This window comes from Thamnophis elegans, chromosome 2 (assembly GCF_009769535.1).
Source record: "Thamnophis elegans isolate rThaEle1 chromosome 2, rThaEle1.pri, whole genome shotgun sequence".
Taxonomy (NCBI): Eukaryota; Metazoa; Chordata; class Lepidosauria; order Squamata; family Colubridae; genus Thamnophis; species Thamnophis elegans.
This window is the reverse complement of record NC_045542.1, coordinates 152,355,062-152,367,774: the sequence shown is the minus strand read 5'-3', so window position 1 is coordinate 152,367,774 and position 12,713 is coordinate 152,355,062. Positions and strand designations below refer to the sequence as shown.

Below are 12,713 nucleotides of genomic sequence, written 5' to 3'. Positions count from 1 at the left end.
AAGCGTAAGAATTGAAAAAAAAGCACGGCATTCTGAATAAAACCAAAAGAAACAGGCTTGGGAACAACCGAAAAGGAAATTGTTTTATGTACAATGTATCAAGCACTTTGGCAAGGTTCTGGTTTTTCTAAGAAACTCTTTTTAAATTCTTGTTAGGTTAGTTAGACTTATGACCATTTATTAACACTGCATTTAAAAGAAAGAAAGATAGATTAGCCAGTGCAACTACTACAAAACCCAATTGCAAGTATTACAAAGTCCATTCTATGTGGCCCTCACTAAAGACGGGCTTCCAACATGATAGTTTTATCTTGAAAATATCCACTTTAGTGTATGTTGGGGTCTCAGACTTTTTTATTCTATTATTTTACTATTCTATACTGTTAATCTAAATCAGTCCTTCACTGATGTTGGGCTCCAATGCATGGATTCTTATCACAGCTGCTGGATGTTTTGTGTGAGAGTTTGCTTTTGAGCCAGTATTTTTTTTCTCAATTTATGGAAACTACCTGAAATGGTTACCTGCTTCTCAGGGCTGAGAATGACTGGCTGGCCCAAAGATCACCCAGCTAGCTTTGTGCCTATGGTGGAACTCCCAGTCTCTAGCCTGATTCCTTAGCCATGATTAGACCAAATTCTCTCTCCTTAGTTGCTTTAAATCATGAAAAATCTACTGTGTTGCAGTCCCCTTTAGGGAAGAGCTGGCTCCCTACTCAAATGTACACATTGCTTGAAAGTTTTTTTAAAGAGTGGGCAGAAAAATGCTTCCAATAAACAAGGATGCATATGGACTGGCATCTTTTTCTATCGCCAGCAACTTGCCTTCCATTTTTTATACACTTGGGAAAAACGAATCTGTAAGGGAATTGCTTCCAAAATTGTTCATAAATCCCATTTACTCTAAACCTGTCTCAGTGATTCAGCAGATACATAGATTATAGTTTAAATCTGCCATTCTGGATTTAAAACTGTTAACTTGCCTTGTGAGATATCTTAATGATGGCACTAATATTTTGAGGGGAAATTACAAAACGGAGGATAATTTCGAAAGAAATATTGTCTGGTTTCCTTTCTGCCTTTCTTTTCCTATCCGCAAAAACACTTAGTTGAAGTTTTCGGCTGAAGTGTCAATATTTTTGGCTCCCGTGGACTCTCCTACAATTCCTATGCTTGCAATTCTGGCTGCAGTCTCTTCACGGGTTTCCCTTGCGGTTCTTTCATTAAATAGGAATAATTAACATTTCCACCTGAGATCCGCGTAAAACCTGGTTTGCAAAAATGTACACCCCGCGCCCCCTGCTAAGAAGGTCTCCTTGTGCAAATCTAGTCCCATTCCCAATGCAGCCAATCCGCAACACGCCACTCATTGTCCACAAATCAGAATTTCGGCCTGGCGAAAGACCATGGGTTAGCCGTGCTCCGAAAGGCTGCTGGGAATTGTATTCATACGGCTCTCCTTTTGCCCCCATAAAAAAAAAAAATTCCTGGGAATGATCAAGGGGAATTCTGGGAGCTGTAGTCTAAATACCTTTCTCTGTATACTTTCAAAAAGATAGATTTCTGCCCAAGCAAGCCGCGAATAGATCGTGGAGATTCCAAACACTTTTTATTATTATTTCTATTTTTTTAAATGTCAATTTTAACGCACTCTTATGCATCCGCCCTCTCGTGGCTCCGTTGAGGAACGCTCATAATCCCACCTGGAAAAATCCGTAGATCCGTTTTCCCATCTTGTTAATTGGTGCTCGGCGTTTCACTCCTGATTGGCTGGTAGTAAAAAAAAGCACCTGCAGCTGAAAGCTATTTCAAGGTTGCGGGGAAAGAGCCTGGGACAATTAAGGGTGTTTGATTTGGTTTGCAGGGCGTGCAGCGACTTCTCCGAGAAATCGAAACAAACGATGGCAGTGGTGAGTAGAAAAGGCAATGTGTGTGTATACACACATATGTACTATTGTTTTTTTTCCTGGGATACAGAACTGTTGATGTTGCGCAGCGGGGAAAGGAAGAGATGAGAGTAACATGATTGTAGCGTTTAGGACGGTTTTGTTGAGGTTTGGCAACTTGAAAACGGGCGGACTTCAACTCCTAGCCAGCATGGAAATTGGAATCCACCCATTTGCGAAGTTGAAAAAAAAATACACACATTGGTTTAGAAGTTTGGTGTAAAACAAGTTTAAGCATTTTGCCAGAAGTGCAAAAGTTATATTGGAGCTCATATTAAAATAAACTAAAGGGAACATTTATTGGATTTATTGGTGGGTGCCGGTCCAATCTTGGTCAGATTTCAATCAGAATAGAGCTGGAAGGGACCTTGGAGGAGGTCTAGTCCAACCCCCTTCTCAAACAGAGACCCTACACCATTTCAGATAGGTGGCCGCCCAGTCTCTTCTTAAAAACTTCCAGTGATGAAGCACCTATAACCTCTGGTGGCAAGCTGTTCCACTGGTTAATTGTCCTCACTGTTAGGAAGTTTCTCCTTGATTCCAGGTTGCTCCTCTCTTTGGTTAGTTTCCATCCATTGCTTATTGTCCTGGCTTCTGATGCTTTGGAAAATAAGTTGACCTTCCAACTTTTTTTTGTGGCAGCCCCTCAAATACTGGAAGATGGCTATGGGGTCACCCACTAGTCCTTCTTTTTTCTAGACTAGCCAAACCCTGCAACTATTCTTCATATGTTTTAATCTCCAGGCCCTTAATCATCTTAGTTGCTCTTCTTTGCACTTTTTCCAAAGTTGCAACAACTTTTGGGTAATGTGACCAAAACTGGATGCAGTGCTCCAAGTAGTTTATTAGTAGTTTATTGGTCTTGTATGCCGCCCACTCCGGGCTGCTTGCAATAAACAAGGGAAGGGGGATAAATAGACAAAACAACACTTTAAAATACACAACATTCATAGTTACCGTGGGGCTGGGTACTTCAACAGCCCCACGGCCTGCTGGAGCAGCCAGGACTTAGTGGCTTTGCGGAAGGCCGGGAGAGTAGTAAGGGTCTGGATCTCCATGGGGAGGTCCTTCCAAAGGGCTGGAGCTGCAACAGAGAAGGCTCTCCCCCAGGGAGTCGCCAGCCGACATTGGCTGGCAGATGGAATCCGGTGTGTGTGGCCTTACTAAGACTTTATCCAAGCTGGAAACAATTTTGGGTGGGAGACCCTTTGTGTTTTACAAGTTGGAGAAAGGTAAACGTAAGGTAGCCTCCTCCCTCTTCCACAGCCCTGGTGGGAGAGTCTATAGTGCAGCGTTTCTCAATTTTGGCAAGTTTAAAATGAGTGGACTTTGACTCTCAGAATTCTGGGAATTGAAGTCCACCCATCTTAAATTAACCACTGCTGAGAAACACGGACGCTATGGATAATTAACCCAGCCTGTCGGGTTTCTTTTCCACATTTTGATCCAATCATTTTTAGAGCATTGTGAATTGAACGCTCCTTACCCTTATGTGTATAATAGGATTATGTAGTGAACAAAGACATATTTATTTTCCAGTGCTTTGGATATCTCACTAATTGTTCTCCTTAGCAAAACTTGACTTCTCACTGTGAGAAAACATTCTCTCTTTTCTCTGCAGTGTGCACAAACGTTGTACTACATACCTTTGCATAAATGTGTTGTACTTCCTAAGCTAAACTACCAAACTGCCCCAATTACTTGATCTCCTGGGTTTCAACACAGCTGAAGTCTCATACTGAATTTCAGGCTTGTTTTTCTTCTTTTCCTGACATAAAATTGTTATGGAAAGCTGTATGTATTGAGCTTCATGTATAGTAGTTGTTTTCTACCTAGCTAGGGTGACTTTATTCATCAGCAATTAAGTTTACAGGAACTTAGCCAAACAAAACAAGCTACATGGATTCATGCTAAAATTTAATTGGGTTTGCATACCTTTGGCTTAACATGTGCAAGCCAAACATTTTTAGGTTGCAAAATACAAATTATAATGGGATGTGAGAAAGACCTTGAAACGCAGAATGAAGTAATGCTGCCTAGGGAACATTCAGATAAGTGTGGGCATACCATGTAGGTCCGTAATGGGCAGAGAAAGAGGCTGGGGTGGAGGGACCATCCTTAATTTCTCAGGCTATAAAAAAGATGGGGAAAAAATCCTATGTTCAGACTTGCAAGATTCTGTTAATGTAGCTTTACAACAAACTAGAATTAGTCATGTCTCCTCTCTGTTGTGCCTGAGAAAGCTAACACAAATAGGTTAGTAGGATGTACAAATCTAGTCAATTGTGGTTTATTCATGAAACCATGTGAAAATCACACTGTGATGTGAGAATTTAGCTATGGTCTATATACAGTTGAGATGGAAAATTTGTGGAAACTCTGAAGTGGGTGGAAAATCATTTTTAGATTTCTGTGAAAACACTTCCAGAATTTGAAATATGTGTAATTGTTTTTTAGATAGATCTGTCTTGTGTCTTTTAATCTATAAAAATAACAAGGGAAGCACATATAAGCACAAAGGAGGAACACGTGCTTTTTTTTGCATGAAAAGAACTGTTCCAAAAAAATGAACTGGAAAAGGACTTACGGTAGTACAACATCTGTCCAAGAAATCCTGTATGTTGCTTTAAATAGAAGTTCTAGTTTAAAACTTTAGGGGAAGTTTTCTTTCCTAATTTTTTCCTCCTGTGCTTTCAATTGTTATCAGCCGTGAGATAATTACAGAATATTGTTTAATGTTCTTTTCTGTTTTGGGCTAGAAGTTTGGCAATTCTCACGCCCTGCTCTTCTTGTTTTTTAGCAACTGGTCGCTCAAGCGAAAATCAAGCCTGGGGGTTGCATCAAAGTGAAAGGCAGGATAGAAGTAAATGCTGAAAGGTTTGTCAATAATAGAATTGTAATTACATCACAAAGAATATTGGGTTGGAAGGATATTGGGTTGAATTCATTCTGCGATAAAGGGACACTGAAATCATTTTTGTTCAGTCGATAGTTGGACCCCTACATGTCCTTTAAATTATCATTTGTTGAAATTTTTTGGAGAACCTGGGTAGTTTTTTTTTTTAATGTAACAATGAATTGTCTTTGCATGGTTATATAATGACCCTTAATGAATGTCAAATAATATAAACTCCTTCAAGCACCATTTTTAAAACACATAGAAAATGAAGCCTATTGGTCTTCGACTTGAAAAAAGCTTCAGCTTGAAATTGTTCTACAATTCAGATATTTTTGCATGTGCATGTTGAGTGCAAGGACAGTGTTTTTCAAAGTTGCCAAGTTTCCATGTAATGGAAGTGAGCTCCCATTACTTGTCCCAGCTTCTGCCAACTTAGCAGTTCGAAAGCATGTAAAAATGCAAATAGAAAAATAGGCACCACTTTTAGTGGGAAGGTAACAGCATTCTGTGCGCCTTCGGCATTTAGTCATGCTGGCCACATGATCACAGAGACGTCTTCGGACAGCACTGGCTCTTCAGCTTTGAAACGGAGATGGGCACTGCCCCCTAGAGTTGGGAACAACTAGCAGATATGTGCAAGGGGAACCTTTACATTTATTCTAATGTAGTCAGACTATATTTTCTAGCAGGAAGAGAAAGGGTTAATCCTTCCCTTGCACTTGGGAAGTAAAGATGAAAGTCCAGAGTAGCCTTTGTAAGTAGGACTTCTCTGGACGTCTTCTTTCTATATTTGCACATGTACTCTGGATATAGAGGTCTGAATGTCAGAATAGATTTCTTGGACTATCTACTAATGATCAAAACTTGTTCTTTCCAGTTTTGCCATCAACCTGGGCCAGAGTGAATCTGACCTGGCCCTTCACTTCAACCCTCGCTTTGACAGTAAGGGCGATGTTAGGACCATTATTTGCAATTCCAAAACGTGTGGAGAATGGGGGATGGAAGTCAGGCAGACAGCATTCCCTTTCCAACAGGGAGAAGAATTCAAGGTAAGAAAAACTGTTGGTCTCCCCTCCACTTGGTATCTTCCAGATGCCAACCTCCACCCCCACCCCCCACCCCCAGCATGGCTATCAGACCTGGAGGGCACCAGGTTGAGGAAAACTGAAGTCTACATACAACTAATCACAATAAAAGCAAAGTAAGCTTATCAAGATAAACAGAAAGATTGAGATCTCTGGGCAAGATGGAGTGGGGGAAGCTGTATTGGAGGGATTTGCTTGAAAACCAATTCAAGTCTTCTGGATTAAATGAGGTTTTTTTAGAACCCATTGCACTAATAGTTTACCATTACAAGAATGTAATTGACCTGGCAAGCTAATTTGCAATTACCTTAGGTGTTGTCTAAAGCTGGACATTTGCTTTCTTTGAAATGATAGCTTTTAACCAAGGTTTGCTGTATTTACATGATTTGTATCCCAGCTGATGAACATTCAAGGGAGCTAATGAAATATTTTGGTTTTAAAGCTCCAATCTTTATTTGTGTGTGTGCATGGTCTTTATGTATGCTTTCAAGTCAGCTTTTGACTCCTGGTTTTTGACTCCCAGAAGAAGTGCTGGCAGTTTTCTTTGCAAGGGTTTGTTTCCCAGGCCTTGAGACGGGGAGACTGGCCCGAAGTCACCCAGCTGGCTTGGTGCCCAAGATGGCACTAGAACTCAGAGTCTGCAGATTTGTAGCCTACTGTCTCAAGAATGACACCAAGCAGATGCCCTCTTTCTCACAAAACTTTATAGCGTCTGAACAATATAATAAACTATATCTCAAGCGACTTTCTTTTTCATATCTTCCAGCTCTTTATCTGCTTTGATACCAAACAAATCCTTGTGAAAATGCACAAGGGGGAAGAAATCATGTTCCCAAATAGACTGGAAACCGATACAGTGGACTACTTCTCCATTACTGGCGATGTGAAAATTAAAGCTGTCAGATTTGATTAAGCCCATCCCTTGTTATGAAGCCCAAAATAAAACTTGCATGAATAAAGTGAGACTACCTTTGCCTGATTCTGTCGTTCAGCCTTTGCTCGTCTGTACAAATTGCTTTTTTGCATGGAGTAATTCCAATTTTGCTTCCTGTTCAAATATGAAGAAATGTGTGCTGGGATAAATAGAATAGAATAACAGAGTAGGAAGGGGCCTTGGAGGTCTTCTAGTCCAACCCCTTGCTTAGGCAGGAGACCCTACACCACTTCAGATAAATGTTATCCAACATCCCCTTAAAAACTTCCAGTGTTGGAGCATTCACAACTTCTGGAGGCAAGTTGTTCCACTGATGAATTGTTCTGTCAGGAAATTTCTCCTCAGTTCTAAGTTGAAACTAATTCTGTGAAGCAAGGCATCAGAGGCAGTTCATGAAAATCTATGCTTTAAATAAAAGGGTTAGTTTTCAAAGATGCCACTGAATATTTCCTAAATTTTGGCCGCCTAGGAGAGCAAGGTAAGAAGCAAATCTCTTCTTACACAGTCCAGCTATGAAACTTGTTGGGATAACTCGAGTTTGGACAAATTCAAACCAAGTGGACAATTTTACTTAGCCAACAGAATTTCCCTAAAAGAGAGCAAGGAGTCCAAGGTTGCTGTGTTACACCTCATGGCTGGGGCTGCTGGGAATTGTAGTGTAGCTGAATTACAAGTTCCATACACTAGGCACAGTGCATATTTTGAGTGACACGATGCAAGAAGAGTCAGCTACCTATAGAGTAGTTTGCCTCTAATGGGAATCACTAGAGGTAAATTCAGTGAGGTTTCTTATAGCTTCCTTATAGCTTATACATCTTGTGTTTTCTCCTGTTGTCTTCTTGCCATTCCCCCCCCTCTCCCCCCCCAAAAAAAAAATCTTGTGAAAAAGATTAGCCTGGGGTTCTGCAATCTCCATAAAGTGGAAATATGAACTGTGCACTTGATGTTAGTCTATTCCCTGTCACTCACAAGCTATTGAACTCTGACACTGCTGAATTTCTACAGAGGCCACACTAGGCCTGTATACAAGTGGTGGGTTGCTAACCAGTTTACTACCGGTTTGCTTGTGCTTGCGCATGTGCAATGCTTCTGCACATGCCGAACCAGGAGCAACCCACCTCTACTGTATACTAATATAAAATAGTTTGCTTGGATTTGGCCTAGAAGATTGGGTCACTCCAATCTTTGTGGTAAATCATGGCTTATGGTTTGGTACATCAGTAGAAGAGGATACTTGCAGCTGGGGTAAACAGTGGGGGAGGGGTATTTGGTGCTTTCTGAGCTTAGTGGTTTGCCTGCAGATATTTCATTACCCACCTAAGCAATGACATCTGGCACTCATTTGATAATGAAACATGTGAGAAAGCCTCTCTTGGCATCAAGGACTCCACAGTTTGGTATATACTGAAGGCCAACTGATTATGGCTTGTGTAGCCTATATTTAATGCTTAACAGGTATGAAGCTGAACTAATTCTGGCTTGCCCCTTATCTACCCCACCACTGGCTACTGGTGATTCATTCTGCCAATGAAATCCTAGTTCTTCTGTTGTTTGAACCCCATTTAGAATACAATAACAGAGTTGGAAAGGACCTTGGAGGTCTTCTAGTCCAACCCTCAGCTTAGGCAGGAAACCCTACACCACTTCGGACAAATGGAAATCCAACATCTTAAAAACATCCAATGTTGGAGCATTCACAACTTCTGGAGGCCTTTAAAGCAGAATAAGCCACATTTCTCCCATGGATCTCTAATGTTTATGGAAGATAATAAAAATGATTATGGGCTCTTAAGTTGCTGTTTATTCCTAGTAACCACATAGGTTTTCTCCCATTGAAGTACCGCAGTCCGTCCCTGGAGGAAACGGCTTCTCCAGGGCGGCACCTGGGCACAACAATCAAGGGGGGTCACCCACGAAGCCAATCCTAGAAAGAACTTGAGGACACGAGATCTCTCTGGGTGAAATGACAACTTTATTATGTAGCAAAGCTGAATATATAAACTTTCATACGCAAATGAGGTTTGCAAACCTTGCAAATGTTATTGGTTACAAATTATGCATCTAGACCAATAACAGAATTGATAACTGCGTGCTTCCTAAGTTTCACGTGTGCCCTACTTTAGCTGTTTTCCAAGCAAGTACAAAACAAGCAAACAGGTGTCAAGAACAGTTTGTGGTCGGCTATATCCGTCCTGTGTGGCTAGATGTGCAGACTCTGCAAGTCTTACCTAGCTACCTGTCTAAACCATTTCCTATAGAAGGTCTGCTGCCAGGTGCAGCCTAGCAAAGGCCTGCTAACAGCAGAAAGGCATTCTCAGAGTAATAGGATAGCGACATCCCATGATCTATCCTTTGATGGTAAACCTATGGCACATGTGCCACAAGTGGCAAGCAGAGCCCTCTCTGTGGGCACGCAAGCTATCGCCCCAGCCCAGCTCTACTGCGCATGCGTGCACACCTCCTGCTGGCCAGCTGATTTTCAGGTCTCTGCTGCGCATAGACAGGGATGGGCCACATGCAGGAGATATGCGTGTGTGCACAGGGGACATGTGTGGGGGCCCCCCTGTGGCCCATTTTTGGTTCCAGGAGGCTGCAGGGTGCCAAAATGGAGTGGGGGTGGGGTCGTGCATGCTTGTGTGTGTGTGTGTGTGTGGAGAGAGCACAGGGTGTTGTGCGTGCATGCACAGGGGGGTGGGGCACAGGTGTACATGTTGCACTTGCATTGCATTATGGTTGTGGGTACACGTGCACAACACGACAAAAAAGTTAGCCATCACTGATCTATCCTTAACTTGGCCCCTCAGATTTTGCAAAGGGTTCTCCCATCATCACTGTGTTCTCCCCCCCCCCCCCCTGCTGCTGGTCCTATTTTCGCTTACTTTCTCACCATCAGAGCCTTCTGTAGACAGTTGGGTTTTCGCAATGTGTCCAAAGCAGGGTAATTCAAACGTGATGGTTCATACCTCCAGCAAGAACTCTTGAGTTGATTTGTTTCTCAACCCTCCTGGGCAATTTTTAGATGTGTGGATTTCAACTCTTATGCTGGCTGGGGAATTCTGGGAGTTGGAGTCCACACATCTTAAAGCTGCCCAAGGTTTCCATTGTTTTTTTGGTTGTCCACCTGTCCACAGAAGTCTTCTCCAACAGCAACGTTCAAAGTCCCTTAGAAAACAGAAGGAACTCTTTCCAAGCCTATGTGTTGTGTTTCTTGGGTGGGGAGAGAGAGGTTCCTTCAAAACAGGTAGTCCTTGACTTACAACAGTTCATTTAGTGACCAAAGTTACGACGACACTGAAAAAAGGCACTTGGGACCGTTTTTCCAGAGTTACGACCTTTGCAGCATCCACATGGTCAAATGATCAAAATCTGGACGCTTGGCAACTGGTTCATGTTTATGACGGTTGCAGGGTGCCGGGGTCATGCGAATCCCCCTTTGTGACCTCCTGACAAGCAAGGTCAACAGGGAAGCCAGATTCACTTAACAACCAGGTTAGTAACTTGCCAACTGCAGCAATTCACTTAACAACTGTGGAAAGAAAGGTCGTAGAAGGGGGCAAAACTCAACAAACGTCTCACTGAACAACAGAAACAAAATCCGAGAGAGAATTTTTATAAGATGTTTTATAGATGGCATTTAGATCCTAAAAAACTGGCTTGTATGTATCCGAATTTACAACCTAAATGCTGGAGATGTGATTGTGCTGATGCCACATATTACCATATATGGTGGACTTGTAAAAAGGTTAAAGCATTCTGGATAAAAATATGGTGGATTATGCAAAATATTTTTAAAAAGAGGATAAAGTTTACCCCTCAGTTATTCCTGTTAGTTATAACTACTGATTGTACTGTTATAGAGACTAACTTGATTTTGTACTTAATAACGGCAGCGAGACTATTGGTGGCGCAATACTGGAAGAAGGAAGATTTGCCTACTATTCAAGAACGGACATTAAAAGTAACAAACTTAGCAGAGATGGCTAAAATATCAGCGTAGCTTAAGGACCACTCAGATGAGAAATATAAACTGGAGTGGAGAAGATGGATTGACTATATTCAGAATAAATACGGGACTAAGAAATTCCAGATAGTTTATGACTGAATAAGCGAGGAATGAGGAACTCTGTTTAGAGTTAGCCTAACAAAAGAGGAGTTAAAGCACAAATGAAAGATGATACTAACTTTCTTTTAGTTTATTTTAGAATATGTTTGTTAAAGATTTATACCCTGTATTTGCTCTGGGAAGGGGGTGGGGGAAGGTTGGGGGGGGGGTTGGGTTCGGGTGGGGAGGGTGGGGGAGGGGAGGTAAATATTTGTGAAAGCTTTTTTAAAATTTTCAATTAAAAAAAAAAGAAACGTTGGGCTCCATTGAGGTGGTGAGTCAAGGACTTATCTATTTCCAATTTCCTCCATAGACGAAAAAAAAACACACCCCAAAAGCTTAAAACGCGGGAAAGAAGAGCTCTGTCTGTGACCGGTGTTGCCAATGTGGGCCAATCGCGACTCCAAGGCCACCTGGCTCAGATGCACCGGTGGAAGGTGGAAACAGTCAAGGCGCTCTTATCCGCGGTTAGCGTCTCCGCGCGGGTGGGAGCGGGCGAGCAGGAAGATCAAAGACAAGGGGCGGGGAAACCCCCGAAAATTCTAGTATGAGGATTCCAGATGGGCGTGGCCAGCGGCTGGTTGGGCGGGGCAGGCTTGGCTCCTAATGAAAGGGAGGGGTCGTTTTCGCGGCGATTTCGATTTTTTTCTCTGCGCTGTTCGCCGGTTCCCCTTCCTGGCGCACGTGTGTCTGAATGCGCTCTGCCCTTCTCTTTCCACCAGCCGGGTCCGGACATTTTGCTTCTGGCTTTGGGTATATATAGTAAACGGATTTCTCTCTCGTCTTAAATCTGGTTTGTTGAATGGCTCCGGGTTTTCTTAGAATAGAATAGAACCTGGAAGGGACCTTGGAGGTCTTCTAGTCCAGCCCCCGGCTCAAGCAGAAGAACCTATACTATTTCAGATAAGTGGCTTTCTAGTTTCTTCTTAAAACCCTTCAGTGATGAAGAAGCACCCACAATTTCTGAAGGCAGAGCTGTTCCACTGGTTAATTGTCCTCACCCTTAGTAAGTTTCTCCTTAATTGCAGGTTGCTTCTCTCTTTGGTTAGTTTTCAACCATTGTTTCTTGTCCTTGTCCTGGTTCTGGTTCTTTGTGGAATAATTTAACTCCCTCTTCTTTGTGGCTGCCTCTCAAATACTGGAATATTGCTATCATGTCACCTCTAGTCCTTCTTTTCTCTAGACTAGCCAAATCCTGCAACCTTTCCTCACATGTTTTAGTCTCCAGGTCCTTAATCATCTTAGTTGATCTTCTTTGCACTTTTTCCAAAGTTGCAACAACTTTTGGGTAATGTGACCAAAACTGGATGCAGTGCTCCAGATATGCCTTACTAAGACTTTATCCAAGCTGGAAACAATTTTGGGTGGGAGACCCTTTGTGTTTTACAAGTTGGAGAAAGGTAAACTTAAGGTAGCCTCCTCCCTCTTCCACAGCCCTTCCACAGAGTCTATAGTGCAGCGTTTCTCAATTTTGACAAGTTTAAAATGAGTGGACTTTGACTCTCAGAATTCTGGGAATTGAAGTCCACCCATCTTAAGTTAACCACTGTTGAGAAACTCCCTCTTCTTTGTGGCTGCCCCTCAAATACTGGAATATTGCTATCATATCACCCCTAGCCCTTCTTTTCATTAGACTAGCCAAATCCTGCAGCCGTTCTTCATATGTTTTAGTCTCCAGGCCTTTGAACATCTTAGTTGCTCTTCTCTGAACTTTTTCCAAGGTCTCAACTTTTTTGTGGTATGGTGACCA

General features: G+C 42.2%; 1 protein-coding gene across 1 annotated transcript; it reads left to right on the top strand.

Annotated features, from left to right (window-relative positions):
* The first annotated feature begins 1,540 nt into the window (after positions 1 to 1,540).
* Positions 1,541 to 6,906, top strand: LOC116502722 (galectin-1-like). Its single transcript, XM_032208621.1, has 4 exons — positions 1,541 to 1,907; positions 4,744 to 4,820; positions 5,720 to 5,891; positions 6,694 to 6,906. Exons 1-4 carry the CDS (start codon positions 1,899 to 1,901, stop codon positions 6,838 to 6,840), a joined length of 405 nt encoding a protein of 134 aa, XP_032064512.1. The 5' UTR covers positions 1,541 to 1,898; the 3' UTR covers positions 6,841 to 6,906.
* Positions 6,907 to 12,713: the final 5,807 nt, after the last annotated feature.

Excerpts from the sequence above, each read along its gene's own strand:
- LOC116502722 (XM_032208621.1), top strand. Across the intron at positions 4,821-5,719 it reads ATAGAAGTAAATGCTGAAAG|TTTTGCCATCAACCTGGGCC; the intron begins GTTTGTCAATAA and ends TGTTCTTTCCAG. Across the intron at positions 5,892-6,693 it reads AACAGGGAGAAGAATTCAAG|CTCTTTATCTGCTTTGATAC; the intron begins GTAAGAAAAACT and ends CATATCTTCCAG.